The following is a 21,204-nucleotide window of genomic DNA, read 5'->3' as shown; positions in this document are numbered from 1 at the left end:
CTCACAAAGGTCATACCTGTGACCACGCCCTGGAGTTCCACCGCCGGACTCGGAGGGAAGGGCCCTGGCTGGGGTTCAGGGGGGCCCTTCATGGTTTCTTGCATCGGGGCCCTGAAGATTCTAGTTACGCCACTGTTCATTGGGGCTAGTGTGGGAATCATGGGCAACCCAGCCTGGGCTGTAGCACATGGCATTTGAATGTACGCTATTGTGTAAGTTAGAGTGGGGTTACATGGTGGCATGAATAGGGCTATATATAAAGGTGCATCTCAAAAATTAGAATATCATCAAAAAGTTTTTTTCAGTAATTCAATTTGAAAAGTGAAACCCATGTATTTTATATAGATGTGTTACCCACAGAGTGGTATATTTCAAGCATTTCTTTCTTTTCATTTTGATGATTATGGCTTACAGCTTATGAAAACCCAAAATTCAGTTTCTCAGGAAATTAGAATGTTACATAAGACCAATAAAAAAAATGATTTTTTTTCCAGAAATGTTGGCTTACTGAAAAGTATGTCCATGAACAGTATAGTATGCACTCAATACTTGGTCAGGGCTCCTTTTGCGTAAATTACTGCATCAATGGGGCATGGCATGGTGGTGATCAGCCTGTGGCACTGCTGAGGTGTTATGGAAGCCCAGGTTTATTTGATAGCGGCCTTCAGCTCATCTGCATTTTTAAGTCTGGTGTCTCTCATCTTCCACTTCACAATACCCCACAGATTCTCTATGGGGTTTAGGTCAGGCCAGTTTGCTGCCCAGTCAAGCACAGTGATACTATGATCTTTAAACCAGGTATTGGTACATTTGGCATTGTGGGCAGGTGCCAAGTCCTGTTGGAAAATTAAATCAGCATCTCCATAAAGTTTTTCAGCAGGGGGAAGTATGACATGCTCTAGAATTTCCTGCTAGATGGCTGAGCTGACTTTGGACTTGATAAAAGTGGACAGTGGAGAAACATAAGCAGATGACATGGTTCCCCAAATCATCACTGACTGTGGAAACTTCACACTGGACCTCATGCAACTTGGATTCTGTGTTTCCACTCTTCTTCTAGACTCTCAGATCCTGATATCCAAATGAAATGCAAAATTTTCCACAGTCCATAATGATTTGGGGAGTCATGCCATTTGCTGGTGTTGGTCCACTGTGTTTCATTTTTCAGCAGGACTTGGCACCTGCCTACAGTGCCGAAAGTACCAATACCTGGTTCAATAATCATTGTATCCCTGTGTTTGATTGGCCGGCAAACTCGCCTGACCTAAATCCCATAGAGAATCTGTGGGGTATTATCAAGAGGAAGGTGAGAGACACCAGACCCAACAATGCAGACAAGCTGAAGGCCGTTATCAAAGCAACCTGGGCTTCCATAACATCTCAGCAGTGATCGCTGTAGATGCCACGCTGCATTGATGCAGGAATGAATGCAAAATGAGCCCCGGCCAATTATTGAGTGCATACTATACTGTACATGGACATACTTTTCAGTTAGCCAACATTTTTGTATTAAAAATCCTTTTCTTTTATTGGTCTTATGTAATATTCTAAGATACCGAATTTCGGGTTTTCACTAGCTGGAATCCATAATCATCAAAATTAAAAGAAAGAAATGCTTGATGTGTGACACATCTATATAAAATATAGGAGTTTCACTTTTTGGAATTACTGAAATAAATGTACTTTTTGATGATATTCAAATTTTATGAGATGAAGCATATAATGACCAGTTCTGCCTTAAAGTGGTTGTTAAGCCACTTAATGCAATCTATACCATCCTGTCTGTTTAATAATCCTATGTGCCCCTGTGTCTGTGTTTTATAAAAGTAAGCCGTTCTTTACCAGTTTTCAGAGCGCCGATCAGCGCTCACGTGACCCACCAGCTCTCTCCCCTCCCCGTCTGAAAGCTACAGTGGGCAGGGCAGAGGATTCCCCACTAATGTCAGTTGGGAGGGGAGGAGGGGGAGAGAGGTGGTGGGTCACATGAGCGGCAATCAGCGCTTTGAAAAATGGTAGAAAGGTTTATTTTTATAAAACAGACACAGGGGCACATAGGATTGTTAAACAGACAGGATGGTATAAAGTTTAAATGAAACTTCAGCAGCAAGAGGGGAGGGGGGCGGGCACTGACACAGGAGCAGACAGGCAGGGAGGGGAGGGGGCAGAGGAGGATAGAGGTGGACAGGAGAGCTGTAGATGATGGAGGCATGTAAACTGTCCATGGTGTCAGGGCTCAGCAGCCATGATTAACCACGGTCAGTTTATAGGGGGGAGGAAAGAACCAGGCAGGATCAGCCAGGAATTTTAGGTGTTACAGAGGGCCAAATTACACAGCACAAGCACTGTGCTGTATAACATGCTTTAAAGCAGAGAGCCAAAAAACCTAAAAATGTGAAAAAAAATGAATTTTTTTTATTTTTTTAATAATATGAATTATTCCTCTCCATCTGGTTCTGAGATAGCACAATCTTGTGCGGCGAGTCAGAAGACCTGATTTGTCTCTGCTGCAGTTCAGTATCATTAACAGGTCAACTCCTAGCCCCCAACTTATGACTGGACAGTGAAAGGAGAAGCAGCAGATAGGTGAGCGTATATCGCAGTCACTCTGCTGTCTCCTTTCAACATGCTTCTTCCAATGCAGCACAACTTATTGGCTTCTTGTGCTGCTTATCAATTTATATTCTAAGCTCTGCTAAACAGGGGCTAAAAATCTAATTCAGTTACTTACATTGCTTGTATTTAAAAAATAAATTTCTTTATCATCCATTGACTGACACAGGGATAAAGTAAACCATAGATGTGTGGGTTATGCTGATTCCTTTAGGAGATCTGGACAATGGCAAAACAAAAAAAAAGGTTAAGCCAGGCCACTTATAACCCTGCCTCCAACTATCATGTTGTGTTTTTTTGCTAGTGTCCTATGAGCTTGGATGATTGCTCCTTAGCTTTGCTAAGGAAACCTATTTTCGTATGCTGGTTTCTGGATGGAACGATAATCCTTTTTTTTCTTTCCTTAATTTTAAAACATTTTCTATCTGAATATGGAAGTCAGTCTTTACATTGACTCCCTTTGCAGTTCAATTGAATTTCCTTGACCCTTCTTTTAGAGGCATTCTAATGCCGCGTACACACGATCAGAATTTCTGATGGGAAATGTTGGATATGAGCTTGTTGTCGGAAAGTCCGACCATGTGTATGCTCCATCGAACATTTGCTGTCGGAATTTCCGCACACAAATGGTTGAGAGCAGATTGTCACATTTTCCGACAACAAAACTTGTTGTCGGAAATTCCGAGCATGTGTACACAATTCCGACGCACAAAATTCCACGCATGCTCGGAATCAAGTACGAGTGGCGCACTGGCTATGGAACTTCCTTTTTATAGTCCCATCGTACAGGTTGTACGTCACCGTATTCTTGACGTTTGTAATTTCTGACAACTTTTGTGTGACCGTGTGTATGCAAGACAAGTTTGAGCCAACATCCTTTGGAAAAAAATCCACGGTTTTGTTGTCGGAAAATCCTATCGTGTGTATGGGGCATTAGACTTCACCTATGACTTCTGATGTCTGATTCTTTACAGCGGACAACATCTCATAATCTTTACACTTTGCCATGTAATGCCGCGTACACACCATCGGATTTTCCGTTGAAAAAACTTGGATGGTTTTTCCGACGGAATTCCGCTCAAGCTTGGCTTGCATACACACAGTCACACAAAAGTTCTCGGAACTTTCGACCGTCTAGAACGTGGTGACGTACAACACTACGACGGGCCGAGAAAATTAAGTTGCTTCCGAGCATGCGTCAAAATGTTTCAGAGCATACGTAGGAATTTTGGGTGTCGGAATTGCTACAGGCGATCGGAATTTCCGATCTGAACTTTTTCTGTCGGAAAAATAGAGAAACTGCTCTCAATCTTTTGCTGGCGGAAATTCTGCCAGCAAAAGTCCGATGGAGCATACACACGGTTTGGAGTTTCCGACCAAAAGCTCTCATTGGATTTTTGCTGGTGGGATTTCCGATCGTGTGTACAGGGCTTTATACTCAAACTCTTTTCTGGATCCCTGCATTCCTCCCTAACCCGTACCAGTTCTGCTCTATAATACACCTTCCTTTTCTTACTCTCAGGGAAATAAACATTATATTACTTTCCGTACTCCCCTGGAAGATCAATAGACCCAACTATAAAGTTCCCCTAGTCTTATGTTTAGTTTTCTAGGATTGGCAAAGGGACACATTGGAGGCCTTCAGTTGCCATTGTGCTGTACTGGGCTTCTAGTGTGTCCTTGTACATTTAATGGGCTGCCTTCAGGCATACCTAACCGCAGTTTATCCATTGCTATGTATGCTCAAACATGGAGGTCCTCATGGATTAGTAGAGTTAGGAATCACACTACACAGAGAAGCCTTGAGGCAGCGTGGCTTCCACATATTTGCAAATGTAGTGCAGCTAAATCCTTACGCAACTTGTTAAACGGTGTATTTGTTTTCTTTGCTGGCTAGCTGTTAAAAAGGGACTTTAGCCCTCTGTCCATTTTCTCTGTGCCCCTCTCGGGTGCTGCCATTATGGAGAATAAACAGATATCCTAATGGACTCTTTCTGGCTGTCAGGTCATGGGAGAACTCTTCAGACCTTTTGTGCATGTGCAGAATATTTTCTGCTCATGTGCAAGGATGGGGACTCTTTCAGATCTCTGTGCTACCTGTCTGCGCATGCACATGGGAAACCGACACGTGCACGGATGTGCCACAGAACTCAGGATCTGAAGCCCGGCAGCACATCTGTGTATGTGCAAAATCTGAGATGGGGGGGGGGGGGCTCACAGACGTTGTTTTCGCCTGGAAAATAAATGCTAAAGTACTGCCTTGCAGCACTAAATATATACAGTATATATTATATATATTATATATATTGATATATATAGATCTATATATATATATATATATATATATATATATATATATATATATAGATCTATATATATCTATAGATATATCTAGATATATATACATAACAAATTAATAAAAGATCCAATTTAAAGAGATAGCGGGGAGAGGATGCAGGGCATGAGGACATGAGATTTAGCGTGAAGTTTTATGTGCGCTTGATTTTTTTTTTTTTGTGACTGATAAATCATCAACATAAGAGCTGTGCGTCAATCTCTCTGCATACAGAACCCAATAAGCCCTAAAATATATATTTTATTCATTCACAGCTAAAAATAATGTGTGGTGCCAAAAATTATTATTATTAAAATCATGAACCTGAAGGGGGAAAAAAATCTGATATTAAGAATGAGTTTTCCATGAAGAGAAACATCCCTTACTCATGTCCAAAATGCGGTCATACTAGCCAGCTAGCCCATACATGGTGATCCGGCTGAATTTCGATCAATTTATGGCCGGGTTTAGAGGGCTGTTTTATTTTGAATCTCCCTTTCCCTGCACTCAAGTATTAAGAGTATTCTGCTTCTACCCCCAGCTGTTGGATCCTTGGTTGGGGCATACCTTATCTGTCATTCCTTCACTGAGGTCAAGGATTTTGTATCCTTGGCCTTACTTTACAAATCATCTTATTTTTTGTAGGCCACTTATGGAGTTGTAGGTTTCCTCCTACCTGTTATATCCTTATGGTGGTTGCTGGGTTCTCCTCCACTTTATTGCTGAGATCTAGTAACCTTTCAGATAGCAGTCTCCCCCTAGTGGTGCTACTTATACTGTTCTGAAATAGCAGATTCATTTTTGGTGCCTTTTTTACAGTAGCAGTTTCCATACTGTCCCATTTTTTTTACGAGTTCTTTTGCCAGCTCTTCCTTTCGATACTTTTCTCAAAGGATTTCCATATTTATTGGATCTTTTAGCAGCTGTTGCCCACCGCTCTTTTGCAATTTCATTTTTTTTATTGAATGTTTTACACGTCAGTCATTTATTAAATGCCTGTGTCCCTTAATAGAACATAAGGAAAATAAGATTTTTGTACTTACTGTAAAATATTTTTCATAAAGTCCATTGTTGGGAAATGCTCTGTTATTGGCCTTAAAGTGGTTGTAAAGCTCACACATGAAATATGATCAAAGCATGTCCCTCTATAGTGTGTACCAGTGGCGGCCCGTACATTGTGGGCGCATGGGTGGCGCCCCCCCCCCAACACCGCTACCGCGCCCTATTAATGTGCCTGGCCGCTTTCAGGACGCCGGACACATGAATTACAATTGCAGGGATAGGCGTTAGGTGTGTATTTTGGATCACCTGATTAGAACTAGAGGTTCTAATAGGCTTCAAAATAGGGTGGGCTCGGGGCGCAGAGAGAGTGCAACCTGATCCCACCCAGTTGTGGGACACTAGCAAATGAATATTTGCTATTTTGCCACATTCTCCTCCAGGCCAATCTGGAAGCACCTATTGGCCAGGGAGTCTTATGACTCCCTGGCCAATCGTGTCTCAGGACACACTTCTAGGTTCCAGTCGGCCGGAAAGGAGGATGCATGTGTCCTCACTGGAGCAGCCCGGCGCCTCCTTCTCCCTGCCTCCGTGTCTCCTCCATGCCTCCACACCTAGTGATCGCTGTTGGCTGTGTCTCCCGCCAGGTGGGGGAGGGGGGGGGTACTGCAGGGTGATCGCTTCTGGATGTGTCAGTGTCTGGGGGGGAATGCTGCGGGTGCTGGATGAACGCTGCTGGCTGTGTCCGTGTCTCCCGTGCGTGCAGGGGGTGATCATCGCTGGCCGTGTCTTTGTCTGGGGTAGTTGTGTTGGTTGTGCCACCACCCCCCCTGGTAGCCTGGTTCACATTGATGCCGGATTGAAATAGTGCGAGTTCAGGTAAACTTGCACAATTTCATTCCCGCATGTCAGTCTGACGAATTCAGAGACATCTGTGTGGTTTCCTACACAGATGTCTATTGAAATCGCACCTGAAATCTGCAAAAGTAGTACAGAAACGACTTTTGGGAATCGGTGCGACGCCGCAAAGTCAGCATCAGCATTTGCTTGTATGTGCTGTATGGGATGTATGTGATGTCACATACAAGCATCAGGAATGGATGCGCAATGATGAGCTCAGGTCAGGGGCATTTTCTGGAACAGTGGGCCCGTGTGCAGGATCATAAGTTGGGCTCCCAGAGTTGAGAAATTGCGCTGAATACTGGCTGTGGCGTAAAGGGACACAGAGTGCCGGTTCGGTAGTAAGTGACGCATTGGTTCAGGAATAATTTCAACAAAGTTGCCAGAAGCTCAACATTCCACAAATTGTCACCGGATTGGGATTTTCACAATCGCAGTAAAATCCTCTTTCTGAGATTGGTAGTGGCCAAGCGAGTCATCTTCCTCCAGATGGTGGGCGGGGCTAGCAGGACCATGATTGGCTTTAGCAGTGGCCAATGACAGTCCTCCTGCTCCTGGAAATAGGAAAACGCGATCCTCCACTCTGCCATCAAACAGTGGCTCACGTGGTACCTGAGGAGCCAATCACCAGGCTTGAGTGCTGTAATAAAGGGAGGTCGGGGTAGGGAGTCGCCTTTCAGAAGGTTAAATCTTGCACAGGACTTTGGGAAGGCTGAACTGGTGGATTAAAGCAAAGAATGTGGACAGGGTCGGAGTGCCTGACAGATCTCCACTGTACATGGTATATGAGGTACATCTGCAACTCAGTGTAGTATATTTTCCTGCATGTCTGATACTGTATACATTCGATTTCAGAATACGTAAAAACAGAACAGCTCTACATGATTTTTTTACCATTTCAACTTGTTTGTAGGTCTGCGATTCTGACACTGTGTTGGACCCAGCATGCACTGCAGAAATGCTGCGGATTTTGGAGGAAGACCCAAAAGTGGGTGGAGTTGGAGGAGATGTACAGGTAAATGTCACAACCTTTTTTTCGATTGAATGGCTAGTGCAGGTAAAGAGTATATTCCGTTTTAGAGGCATTGCAATGTTACTGTATATGTATCTGACTTCCCAAGTCAGCTCACTTGCTGAGACCAACATAATGGGATCCCCAAGCTTAAAGTGGTTGTAAACGATCACCTTGTAAAACAACACACTTAGTTTAACCACTTAAGGACCAGGCCTCTTTTTCAGACTTGGTGTTTACATGTTTAAAACAGTTTTTTTTGCTAGAAAATTACTTAGAACCCCCAAACATTTTATATTGTTTTTTTTCTAACACCCTAGAGCAGTGATGGCGAACCTTGGCACTCCTGATGTTTTGAAACTACATTTCCCATGATGATCCACTACACTGCAGAGAGCATGAGCATCATGGGAAATGTAGTTCCAAAATATCTGGGGTGCCAAGGTTCGCCATCACTGCCCTAGAGAATAAAATGGCGGTCATTGAAATACTTTTTTTCACACCGTATTTGCGCAGCGGTCTTACAAGCGCACTTTTTTTGGAAAAAATTCACTTTTTTGAATAAAAAAATAAGACAACAGTAAAATTAGATCAATTTTTTTTTTATATTGTGAAAGATAATGGTACACCGAGTAAATTGATACCCAACATGTCACGCTTCAAAATTGCGCCCGCTCGTGGAATGGTGTCAAACTTTTAGCCTCAAAAATCTCCATAAGCGACATTTAAAAAATTCTACAGGTTGCATTTTTTGCGTTACGGAGGAGGTCTAGGGCTAGAATTATTGCTCTCGCTCTACCGATCGCGGCGATACCTCACATGTGTGGTTTGACCACCGTTTTCTGTTTCAATATTTTTTATTGAAAAGTTGAATAAACAGGAATAAACAAGAGCCTACAATCTGCTCCTTGTGCGCCCTCGCAGGGGCTACAAAGCATGAACGTAAAACCAAAGGGCCAGCCATCACATTATACTTATAATAAACAGAAGAAAAAAAGAGGGAATATGAGTAGGGGATGGTATCGAGACTGGTTCCAGAACCAGGCAACTCGTTCCCTCGTCGTTTCCGGAGGGCAGGCCCTTCTTCCACCACCCCCTCCTATGGGGGGCAGCAGAATTCGTTAGCAATGTGACCACCGTTTTCATATGCGGGCGCTACTCACATATGCGCTCGCTTCTGTGCGCAAGCTCGTTGTGACGGGGTGTTTTTAAAAAACTTTTTTTTTTCTTATTTATTTTAATTAATTTTATTTATTTTTACACAGTTTTAAAAAAAAAAATGGATCACTTTTATTCCTATTACAAGGAATGTAACCATCCCTTGTAATAGAAAAAAGCATGACAGGTCCTCTTAAATATGAGATCTGGGGTCAAAAAGTCCTCAGATCTCATATTTGGGCTAAAACGCCAAAAAAAAAAGAAAATATGACATTTAAAAAAAATATACCTTTAAGAGGTATGGGCGGAAGCGACGTTTTGACGTCGCTTCCGCTCTCCTATGGTATAGAGACGAGTGGGGGCCATCTTAGCCTCACTTGTCTCTATACCCAGCTAGGAAGAGGACCCGATCGCCTCCGCCGCTACTGACGGCTCCGGTAAGCGGCGGAAGGTGTGGGAGGGCGGCGGGAGGGGGGGTGGCACCTCTCCCGCCGCCGATAGCGGTGATCTCGTGGCGAATCCGCCGTGGAGACCACCGTTATCGTACAGCCGACCGCCGCCTGAAGAGATGGATATCTCGGTTGTGGCAGCAGCTGCTGCCGTTACCGAGATATCCCTCTTCAAAAATAGGACGTACATCGGCGTGCGGCGGTCGGCAAGTGGTTAAAATAGAAATGAAAGGCAAAACATTTGTGTATATATTGAAAAAATATATATATATACTGTAAATACCACTTTGTCACTTTTTATATAAATTTTATTTCTTTTACAAATGCCCAACATGGGCTTAGACAATACAATACATACACATATTAGAAACAATTGGGGAGGGAAGGGAAGAAACATATTGGCTTCATCACATGGACGGAAGGAGAGGCTGAGAACACACACATTCCAAACGTATCAATATAAGTCAAGTGGCAGATACTTCCTGATAGGGCTGCAAATAACGATTATTTTCATAATCGATTCGTTGGCCGATTATTGTTTCGATTAATCGGTTAATAACCTTAGAAAAAAAAAAAAAGCTAATTTTGCTGCGATTTGCATTTTTACATATTTTTTTGGCCAATTTGTTGTTGGGCAGATTAAAAAAATACAAATTGCCGCAAAAACGCATTATTACATTGCTTTTCTGCAGCTTCTCCATTGAAGTATATTAAACCAGAAAAACAAAATAGCACCGTTTTGTGTTAAAATGTCCTTGTCTTTTCCAAATACGCAGCAGCTGAAAAAATCATGGATGTGAACGTGTCCCATAGGAAACCATGTAAATGAACTGTAGTGTGTTTCTGCAAAAAGCACCAAAAAACACAGAGGTGTGACCCAGGCCTGAGATGTTTAGTAACATAATGGGTTTAAAAAAACTAAAATTAGTACAAAAAGAGAAAATAATCGCTATTGTAAGGGGTTCATTTTTTACTATGGGACAGTGAAAGTAATATTTACAGTAGCGATTTGCTCTTTTTGTACTATAAAGGGCTAATTAAATTTTTTGTTTAACCCCATTAAACCCCATTATGTTAGTGGCCTAGTAATCGATTAATTTCATAATTGATTAGTTATCGATTCGTTTTGGCCCTACTTCCTGACCAAACGTTCAGAGGTCAAAGCCTTCTTGAACAGAAAATCCTCTATTAGGAGGCGGTAGATGAAGAAAGGCCTCAGTCATCTCCTACCTCCCACCTCCACCCCTCGCTCACCTCCCATCCGCCCGGGCGAAACCTCTTTATCGCTTTTTAATAAGTGATCGTCTTCCCTCTGTTCTTAGCGGCATGGGCAGGGTGTCTCAGGACAAGTCTGATCATTGGAGGAGAGCAGGCTGAGTTCCCAGCACAGCTAGAAAACTGACCGTGGTTTTCTCTCCTTCTTAGTGTGGTCAGTTTAATAGGAAAGCAAAGAGACTAGTAGGAACACCAGGGATTTCACACAAAGGAAGCAATACAAAGATAACAGGATACTTTATCATAAAAGTACATGGTACATCAGGCACATATCAGGAATATGAAATGTTGGGGTACCAAACACTTGAATGTATTTTAAAGAATTTCAACTAAAGGAGTAAGACTTATGCCAAAGGGGTTGGCAGAGGAAAACCCTGACAAGGTGGTGTAATCCCTGGTGCTCTGGAGAGATGTGAGACAAAACCGTATGATCTGACCCACCAGCGTTTATCCAGAACCTAATATTTTGGGTAGGCTGACCTTACAAAATACATTGGGGTTCCAATATTATAACTAGATTTAATAAGACTGGTATCTACATTGAAGAATATAGCAGTCAAAAAATAACAAAGAAAAATTCCCAGCACACTTACCAGCCAGTCTGCAGCAAACTGATTTGTGCTGTCTAACAGTTCACTTTAAAACCAGAGGTTTCGATTGCACACATTTTCAAATATATGCGTAAGCTGCAGGGCACCTTCGTGGCACCCTGGTGTACTGCAGTCCTAACTTCATACATTTTGAGAGTCTCCAAAGTTGGGGCACATATATGATAATGGATACACTAAAAGGTACACTAGGGACAGCACAATTCGGTTAGTTGGGAAGCTGGGAATTTTTCTTTATTGTTTTTTGACATGTGTCGCCCTTCTATGTGCTCCTTGCAGCAAAGGCCAGTTATAGGTTGGGGTGGAAACAACAAAAATACATCTCCTGCGCAAAAATGTAATGTCCCAGTATCCCTTACTGGAACACTACATTATTGCGCAGGAGGTGTATTATTATTGAGAATAACTCCGTGTCACGGTGATGTAGCCACAAGCCTTGCTGCCCTCTCGGAATAGAGATGTCCTGAAACCACTACAAAACATGAACAAAGGTCCTTGTACGGTGGTATTTAGTCCCGGCTAGGATATCTAAATTTTTACCGAACTGTCCTTCGGTATGCTTCCGAGGCTGTGGTAAGAAGGGCACACACGCCAATACATGGTGGTTATGCCCGAAGGTACAGCAATTTTGGGCATCTATATTCCGCATGGCCTCCACTCTTCTTTAAACTACAATAGACCCTGACCTCTCTCTAGCGTTACTGAACCATGTTACGGTGGACTGTACTAAATCCCAGCTCCGTCTCCTCCTTCAACTCACTACAGCAGCCAAACAGACAATATCTAAGGCCTGGAAACCCCCCCAAATTAAACCTCACCGAAGTAAAGAATAGAATCACCCAAGCTATGATACATAGCAAAATCGAGGCTACAATTTTATACAGAATTCTCCAACACCTCAAAATTTCACACCCAAGGGTAGAACATTTTCTACCTCCAGACTTGTACAAACATTTACTGGAGCCTAATACGAGCACGAGCGGAATTTCCTTCGGAAAAATTTTGGATGGTTTTTCCGATGGAATTCCGCTCAAGCTTGGCTTGCATACACACGGTCACACAAAAGTTCTCGGAACTTTCGACCGTCAAGAATTGCGGTGATGAACGACACTTACGACGAGCCGAGAAAATGAAAATGCTACCGAGCATGCGTCAAATTGTTACCAAGCATGCGTAGGAATTTTGCGTGTCGGAATTGCTACAGACGATTGGAATTTCCAATTGGAACTTTTTCCGTCGGGAAGATAGAGAACCTGCTCTCAATTTTTTGCTGGCGGAAATTCCACCAGCAAAAGTCCGATGGAGCATACACACGGTTGGAATTTCCGACCAAAAGCTCACATCGGACTTTTGCTGGCAGAATTTCCAATCGTGTGTACGGGGCATTAGCCTCCCTGTAGATATCCCAGACCTCGGTTCACAGTATTTTGATCCTCCCGACAACCTCCACCCAACTTACTCTTGCTTCTCTCCTCTAATCACTTTTCTTTACCTGATCTTTTTCCTTCTCTCCAATTATCCGCTTTATTCATAATCTCACCACTGGTAATGTTAATTACTGATTGCACAAACCCTACAAATTCCTAGTCCTCAAATTACTGAGGAACGTTCCCACCCCAAACACACAATAGAACTGGGATTATGCCTCTCTTGTTTCAGCTTCCCTAATGAACCCGATGTTTGTATACTTATAGATAAAACAATTATATACTGTATCGTTGCACCTAGCAAACGTTTCTTTTCTACTGTATTGCTGTATAATGAGACGCTGTGTAAGTTACGTTATCTACTGTCCTACTGAGAGTATCAGTTGATGTTTATTGCTTATCACTAATGAAAAAGTTTGAACAGAAAACATGAACAAAAGAGAACACACCAGCCTAGTGCATTATCTCACATACATTGAAAGGCAATCGTTTAAAATTATATATATTAGTATAATGTTAAACGATTGCTTTTCAATAAATGTTGGATTATGCACTAGGCTGGTGCGCCCTCTTTTGTTCGTGTTTAAGGCTGGGTTCACACTGCAGCGATGCGGGAACGCCGCGAATCCGCGGCGGGGTCCCGCATCGCATACCTCCCGGCGGCAGTTCACACTGCCCTATGCGAACTGCTGGGAGTGTCAGTGAAATGTTAATGACACCCCCAGATCAGTTCGCATATTGCAGTGCGATCTGAAAAACTCGGACAGGAATCGGATCGCATGGTGTGAACACCCATGCGATCCGATTCTGCTGCGGACCAAAAAAGGGTCCTGTGCGAGTTTGGGGCGGGTGCAATACGAATTCAGCCATACTATCTGTATGGCTGAATGCGCATCGCACAGAGATCAGATGTGATTTGCACTGCAGTGCGGTGCGAATCACATCCGGTTCTCGTAACCGCAGCAGTGTGAACCCAGCCTTATAGGTTGGGTCAGTTGTCGTTTGTTTGTACTATTGGTGAATTGGTGAGAGGACGCACTGGAAACCTTCGCTGCCATTGTGCTATTGCTGGGTGTCCAGTGCGTCCCTATACTTTTAAAGAGTGTTGGGCTCCCTCCAGGAATACCTGGTCTCAACCTTTCCATTATTATATACGTGCTCTAACTTTGAAGACTATAGCACACCACATGTGTGAAAACTGAAGAAAAAATAAGTATTTTCATAGCAACCTGAATCACAGGAATGTGATTGGCTAACCCAGAAACTTTAGGATTATTTTGTTTCATTGACTCAATTCTTACTGCCATTGATGTCTCATTTGATTTCCTTCCAGATCTTAAACAAATATGATTCATGGATCTCCTTCTTGAGCAGTGTGCGTTATTGGATGGCATTTAATGTGGAGCGAGCTTGCCAGTCCTACTTTGGCTGTGTGCAGTGCATTAGCGGCCCACTGGGGATGTATCGGAACAGCCTTTTGCAATATTTCCTGGAGGATTGGTACCATCAGACCTTCTTGGGACAGAAATGTAGCTTTGGAGACGACCGACACCTCACCAATCGCGTGCTTAGTATGGGTTTTCGGACTAAGTACACAGCGCGTTCCAAGTGCCTGACAGAGACCCCTACCAGGTACCTGCGTTGGCTTAACCAGCAGACACGGTGGAGCAAATCTTATTTTCGGGAGTGGTTGTACAACGCTCTGTGGTTCCACAAGCATCACCTCTGGATGACCTACGAATCAGTGGTGACCGGTTTCTTCCCATTCTTTCTGGTGGCCACCGTGGTGCAGCTTTTTTACCGTGGCCGCATTTGGAACATCATGCTTTTCCTCCTAACCGTTCAGCTTGTCGGCATTGTGAAGGCCACCTATGCGTGCTTCCTCCGTGGCAATGTTGAAATGATCTTCATGTCTTTGTATTCTCTTCTCTATATGACAAGCCTGCTACCTGCCAAAATGTTTGCCGTGATCACCATCAACAAGTCTGGCTGGGGTACCTCAGGACGCAAAAAGCTTGTAGTTAACTTCATGGGGGTAGTACCAGTATCCGTCTGGTTCTGTGTCCTTTTGGGTGGTCTAGTGTACACAGCCTACTGCCAAAGTCAGGACCCCTTCACTGACACGGAACTGCTGTTCCTGATAACGGGAGCAATACTGTATGGCTGTTATTGGCTAGCGCTTCTAAGCTTGTACGTGGCGATTGTTGCCCGGCGCTGTGGCAAGAAACAGGAGCTTTACAACCTGGCATTAGCAGAAGTGTGAACGGATGAGGTCAGATGAGTTGTTTCAGATGACACCGCAAGAATGTTACAACGACAGGACCAGCCAAAAGTTTACCTTGCGCGGCCTACCAGGGTCAAAGACAGTGGAAGATTGAAGTCACCAGGGACAATTTTATCACCAGCAAAGTCTAACAGAGACAAGACTACACTATGCATACATATACCTCAGGCAGATCAGAAGAAGAGCAAGTTGCCAAAGCAATATGAGCCATACCTGGCACAGCCTTAACATACTCGGTATTATCGGTTTGGTGCCACCGAAAAAGCAATCACTGTGAGCAAGCTCTGAAGGGCATTGCACAACTACATCGACAGAAATGGGGTTCTTAAACCTAATCTAATCTTCTCTTGAAGGTCAACTCAAGCAACAAAGTTTGAGTTTGTTTCTGTTTTGGGCAGAGCAGGAAGGGTTAGGGCTTCTAGAAAGTATTTATCACTGTGTCCCTGCTTGGGAGATTTCCCAAGACAGGAAATGATGGAAAACTCTCCAACAGGTTCACAGACAAAAAACGGAAAATTGTTTCAAATACTTAGCGTAATTTTCTTGACACCAATCCATGGCAGCATACAAGTGATATAGCTCCACCACCTATCTCCACCTACATGACCTGTTTGAATCTATAAAAGGAAAGCTAGAGCAACCTCTCCCATTCTCCATAAAAATAACAAGCTCAAAAAAAAGGGATGCTACCAAGGCATGCTGCCATGGATTGGCATCAGGAAAGGAAAATCACAGTAAGTATTTGATACAATTTTCCTGACGCCAACATGACAGCATAAATATGATAAGTAATGAGCTAAACAGGGAGGGCTAAAAAGTATAATCAAACTTGATTACAATGGACATGGAAGCCTGGACCGTCGTTCCGCCATCACACTACTTTATGTTATGGGCAATGGCACCATTTAAGATGGAACTTGTCTTGGGCACTTCTACATTGTGCTACAAAAAAAAAAAAAAATGCTGCATGCACAAAATTTTCATGCACTGATTTACGTTACAGCTAATTCATTTTGAATGGGCTGCCTAATGTAATGTTTCTCAAGCCATGAAAATGCGTGCGTTCTGTGTGCAGTGCATCTTTGGTGTGAACCAGCCTGACACAAAGTGACTCTTTCCTTATTTCATGCAGGACAAAGCAAAAAAGGTAACTTAACTCCATCCCTCCCAATATACCATTCCTGACTCCCACACTGCTCCAAAGTGTTAAAAGAAACTGCAATATGAAGTGCTTGTGAGAGGTGTGAACAGCAAAACGCCTCGCTGTATGATTCAGTGGAATAAATTGCATGTAATGAATTAAACAGTTCCCGCAGAATTTATCAATACAGGAGAACAATGTTCAGGGTTGCAACATATCCATCTCATCCTGACATCTTATCCCCGCTTTGCTCTGGCTGCGTTAGGGAATGCGTTCTTTAAAGCTTAAAAACATGTGGGAGGATTTAATAGGATTTCATAAGTGTCCTCCCCATTGCATTGTGTTGGGATTTCTGATCAACCCAATTATCTGTGATGGATTGCACAAGCTTGCAAATCAACAATGTCAGAAATTAAAGTGATTGAGGAACAGGTTTGTGCAACTATCTATGGCACCCTACAATCCATTAATTTGTGGAGAGATCGAAATACTGCAACTGAACTTAACCACTTCAGCCCCGGAAGGATTTACCCCCTTCCTGACCAGAGCATTTTTTGCGGTTTGGCACTGCGTTGCTTTGGCTGACTATTGCGCGGTCGGGCGACGTTGTACCCAAACTAAATTAACTTCCTTTTTTTCCCACAAATAGAGCTTTCTTTTGGTGGTATTTGAACACCTCTGCGTTTTTTATTTTTTTGCGCTAACACAAAAAGAGCGACAATTTAAAAAAAAAGCAATATTTTTTACTTTTTGCTATAATAAATATCCCCAACAAAATATATAAAAAAAAAATTTTTTTTTCCTCAGTTTAGGACGATATGTATTCGTCTACAAATTTTGAGGAAAAAACACCGCAATAAACGTATATTGATTGGTTTGCACAAAAGTTATAGTGTCTACAAAATAGGGGATAGTATTATGGCATTTTTATTATTCATTTTTTTTTTTTTTACTAGTAATGGTGGCGATCTGCGATTTTTATCAGGACTTAGACATTATGGCAGACAGATCGGACACTTTTGACACTATTTTCAGACCATTGTCATTTATACAGCGATCAGTGCTATAAACAGCCACTGATTACTGTATAAATGATACTGGCAGGGAAGGGGTTAAACACTAGGGGGCGATCAAGGGGTTAAGTTTGTCCTAGGAAGTGATTTGAAGAGTGGGATACCACTGATATGACAGCGATCCCTGCTCCCGGTGACAGGGGGCAGTAGATCTCTGTCATGTCACTAGGCAGAACAGGGAAGTGCCTTGTTTACATAGGCATCTCCCCGTTCTGCCTCTCTGTCTCATGATCGCGGGCCACCGGTGAACATTGAGTTTGCGGGACCCATGGGCACGCACCCGTGGCATGCAGGCAGGTGCCCGCAAGGCGGCAAATTCAAAGGGACGTACAGGTACGTCCATTTGCCTGTGCAAGCCATTCTGCCAACGTATATGTGTGCGCGGCGGTTGGCTAGTGGTTAAAGTAGAACTATAGACAAAACTTTTTTTTCCATTTTGAATACAGTAAGGGATGCTTATAACCCCTGTCAGATTTGTTTTTGCTATTTGTGTCCCATTGAAGAGATTTCCCTTCACTTCCTGTCCCATAGCTAAACAGGAAGTGAGGGGAAATCCCTGTTTAATGGAATTCCTTGGGGACCCCCAGGTCACCAGAACTAGTATCCCCATTGGAAGATTTCCTCTCTATTACTTTTCTGGGGGGACAACCGAAAATTTGGGATTTTCTTTTTTTCACTTTCATTGATAATGAAAAACAGGACAAATAGAGAGGGTGAATCTCCTTAATGGGTGCACAGAAAATCAATAATAACTGACAAGCAGTCTAATCACTCTACATGCTATCCAAAACTAAAATAAATCTTTTGCCTTTAGTTATGCTTTAAGCTGACCATATAGAATGAGATTTCTCTTGTTGACATGAGAAATCATTCAATTCCCCCATCCCTGCTAGAGAGCGTGGATGCACAAATCTTCCATGGATAAATACTGTCCTGAACAAAGGTGTCCATATTGTGCAGGGAACAATAGAAGATGTCATACAACAATGGCACAGTTCACCAACACTGTCCTTATACAAATCTATTATCATTCTTTGCTTTTCTTCACTCATACAGGTCCTTATTGGCTTTGAAAGATTGGTGGCAGTCTGTTCCTCTGCCAGTCACTAATGCCCCATACACACGATTTGACTTTCCGAAAACAAAACCGTGGATTTTTGTTCGAAGGTTGTTGGCTCCAACTTGTCTTGCATACACACGGACACACAAATGTTGGCCGACAATTACGAACGTAGTGATGTACAAGACGTACGTGATATCTCCATTAAGAACACTAGTTTTACAAGACCCAGCGCTTCCGACTCGTACTTGATTCCGAGCATGCGTGGACTTTTGTCCGACGGACTTGTGTAAACACGATCGGAAAGTCCGACAACACACATTTGTTGGCGGAAAATTTGAGAACCCGCTAGCCAACATTTGTTGGCGGAAAGTCCACCAACAAATGTTCCATGGAGCGTACACACAGTCAGACTTTCTGTCAACAAGTTCACATGCATCATTTGTTGTCGGAAAAGCCGATCGTCTGTACGTGGCATAAGCGTATTAAAGTAATATGTGATGCAAAAGTTGCAAGCAACGCAACAAATTCAAATGCAATAGTGATGATCAAGGGACTATAAACCTTAGAGGAGTGCCCTAGTCCTAGAGGTTGAAAAAATTCTAAAGGATATCCTCTTCCTCACACAGAGATCTTCAGATTCTTCCTTTGCTTGTGCTACATTGTATTATTACTGAAGTCACAGAGAAGATTGCTGTGGGTCCAGGCACTCTGGCGGGCAGTTGTCTGTCCGTTGCTCATGGAAAGACATCTACAGTGCCTTGAAAAAGTATTCACACCCTTTGACATTTTCCAGATTTTGTCATGTTACAACCAAAAACATAAATGTATTTAATGGGATAGACTAAAGCCTCATACACACGATCGGACTTTGTACAAACTTTCCCATGGATTTCTGTACAAAGGGCGTTGGCCCTGAACTTGTATTGCATACACACGATCAGACTTTTTCAGCCAACTTTCACCAAATCACGTGGTTTTTCTGCTCTTTACTGCCACCCTTGGTCAACTTCTGTATTGTTTCTGATCTTTTGCATTTGTTCTGAGCATGCGTGTTTGTAAAGTCCGATGGTTTTCTGTACACACGATTGGACTTTGCTCCATCGGACTTATGCTGTGGTCGAAAGGTTTGTCCATTCGCACAACCAACAAAAGTCCACTGAAAACCTAAAAAGTTTGTCTGATGGAGCGTACACACGGTCCAATGTTGCCTTAAAACAGCTAATTTGCATGTTTGTTGTTAAAAAGTCAGATCGTGTGTATGGGCCTTAACACAAAGTGGCACATAATTGTGAAGTGGAAGGAAAATGATAAATAGTTTTAATTTTTTTTTACAAATAAATAGCTGAAAAGTGTGGCGTGCATTTGTATTCGGCCCCTTTTACTCTGATACCCCCAACTAAAATCTAGTGGATCCAATTGCCTTCAGAAGTCACCTAATTAGTAAATAGAGTCCACCTGTGTGTAATGTAATCTCAGTAAAAATACAGCTGTTCTGTGACACCCTCAGGGGTTTGTTAGAGAAACTTAATGAACAAACGGCAAAATTGCTGTTCATAGACGCTCTCCATCCAATCTGACCGAGCTTGAGCTATTTTGCAAAAGAAGAATGGGCAAAAATGTCACTCTCTAGATGTGCAAAGCTGGTAGAGACATCCTCAGAAAGACTTGCAGTTGTAATTGCCTAAGTATTGACTCAGGGGGGGGGCTAAATACAAATGTACGCCACACTTTTCACATATTTATTTGTAAAAAAAATGTGAAAACCATTTATCATTTTCTGTCCCTTTCACAATTATGTGCCACTTTGTGTTGATCTATCACATAAAATCCCAACAAAATACATTTACGTTTTTGGTTGTAACATCACAAAATAGGGAACATTTCCAATGGATTGAATACTTTTTCAAGGCACTGTATAATCCTATTTCTACCCCTAAGAAAATTGACACCTAAAATAAATTCATATAGCTGAACTTCAGATTTTATCTTAATTGCATACTTTCATTGGTCCAACGTGGACCATTGTAGGTATGCATATCTTATACCCGAGCGGCTTCTGGTAAAGTTGCCAATCAATATAGTAGCCGCACTACTACAGTGATCGGTGCCCCAAGCTGGACCAATACAAAGTATGCAGTTAACATCATACCTGGAGTTCAGTTTTAACAAAACAAATCACTTGATTGGTGGCTGTGACCAACACTCTCCTCTTCTTTCGCTCAGGTTTGATCGTCCTCCATATCACAAACCTCCAGGGCACAGTGAGCGATACTTGGGTCTGCTATATGCGACAATGCAGGGTGTTAGCATGGCCTCTGCACGGAGCATGATATGAGCCAGTCCCTGGTCTGAATGTTCTTAATGCTGAATTTATTTTGTACAGTTTTTACAATTTATAAATGTTTATTTATTTTGTGATATGCCTTTTAGGATTTTTTTTTTTCAAATCTTCCTAAAATAAAGAGGCTTATACAAATCTAACCTGTCTGGTGTTTTGCTTGCATCATTACATTGCATGAAACCTGAAAGATTTGTTTGGTTATTTAGAATAATATACGTCTGTGCTATGGGGTATTCTTAAAGCCCAGCCCCAGCTTCATATATATATATTTTTTTTATAAATGTTCCTCAGTGTGCTTAAAAATAAAAAATAGCCCTGGCTGTAATACTTGCCTTCAGTCCAGAGCTGTCCCACACAGTACCTCTTCTCACAAGATGTCTTCAATCAACGCAAAGGACTTAAAGCTGATCTCCATTTAGTGTTTAAACTCTGCTATTCATTTGCTGCCCCCTTAAGCAGAGTTACCTGCTTGTTTAGTCTGTGGGGTATGGAATAAGAATACTTACCTTGTTCATCGCCCCCCCCCCCA

The 21,204-nt window shown here is 42.5% G+C and overlaps 1 protein-coding gene across 2 annotated transcripts in view; it reads left to right on the top strand.

The window, feature by feature from the left end:
* Positions 1 to 20,785, top strand: part of HAS3 (hyaluronan synthase 3) — a 37,679-nt gene extending 16,894 nt beyond the window's left edge. For both annotated transcript variants that reach the window (XM_077454158.1, XM_077454150.1), the window contains 2 exons: positions 7,758 to 7,859; positions 14,107 to 20,785. In XM_077454158.1, the coding sequence (XP_077310284.1) occupies positions 7,758 to 7,859; positions 14,107 to 15,036 (1,032 nt within the window). In that variant the 3' untranslated portion in view covers positions 15,037 to 20,785. The remainder of the gene's footprint in view (positions 1 to 7,757; positions 7,860 to 14,106) is intronic.
* The last annotated feature ends 419 nt before the right edge of the window (positions 20,786 to 21,204 follow it).

Source organism: Lithobates pipiens, unplaced genomic scaffold, assembly GCF_037356315.1.
Source record: "Lithobates pipiens isolate NorthernLeopardFrog02 unplaced genomic scaffold, aLitPip1_a1.2 Scaffold_10, whole genome shotgun sequence".
Taxonomy (NCBI): Eukaryota; Metazoa; Chordata; class Amphibia; order Anura; family Ranidae; genus Lithobates; species Lithobates pipiens.
Note: the sequence above shows the minus strand (reverse complement) of the source record. Positions and strands in the feature narration are given on the sequence as shown.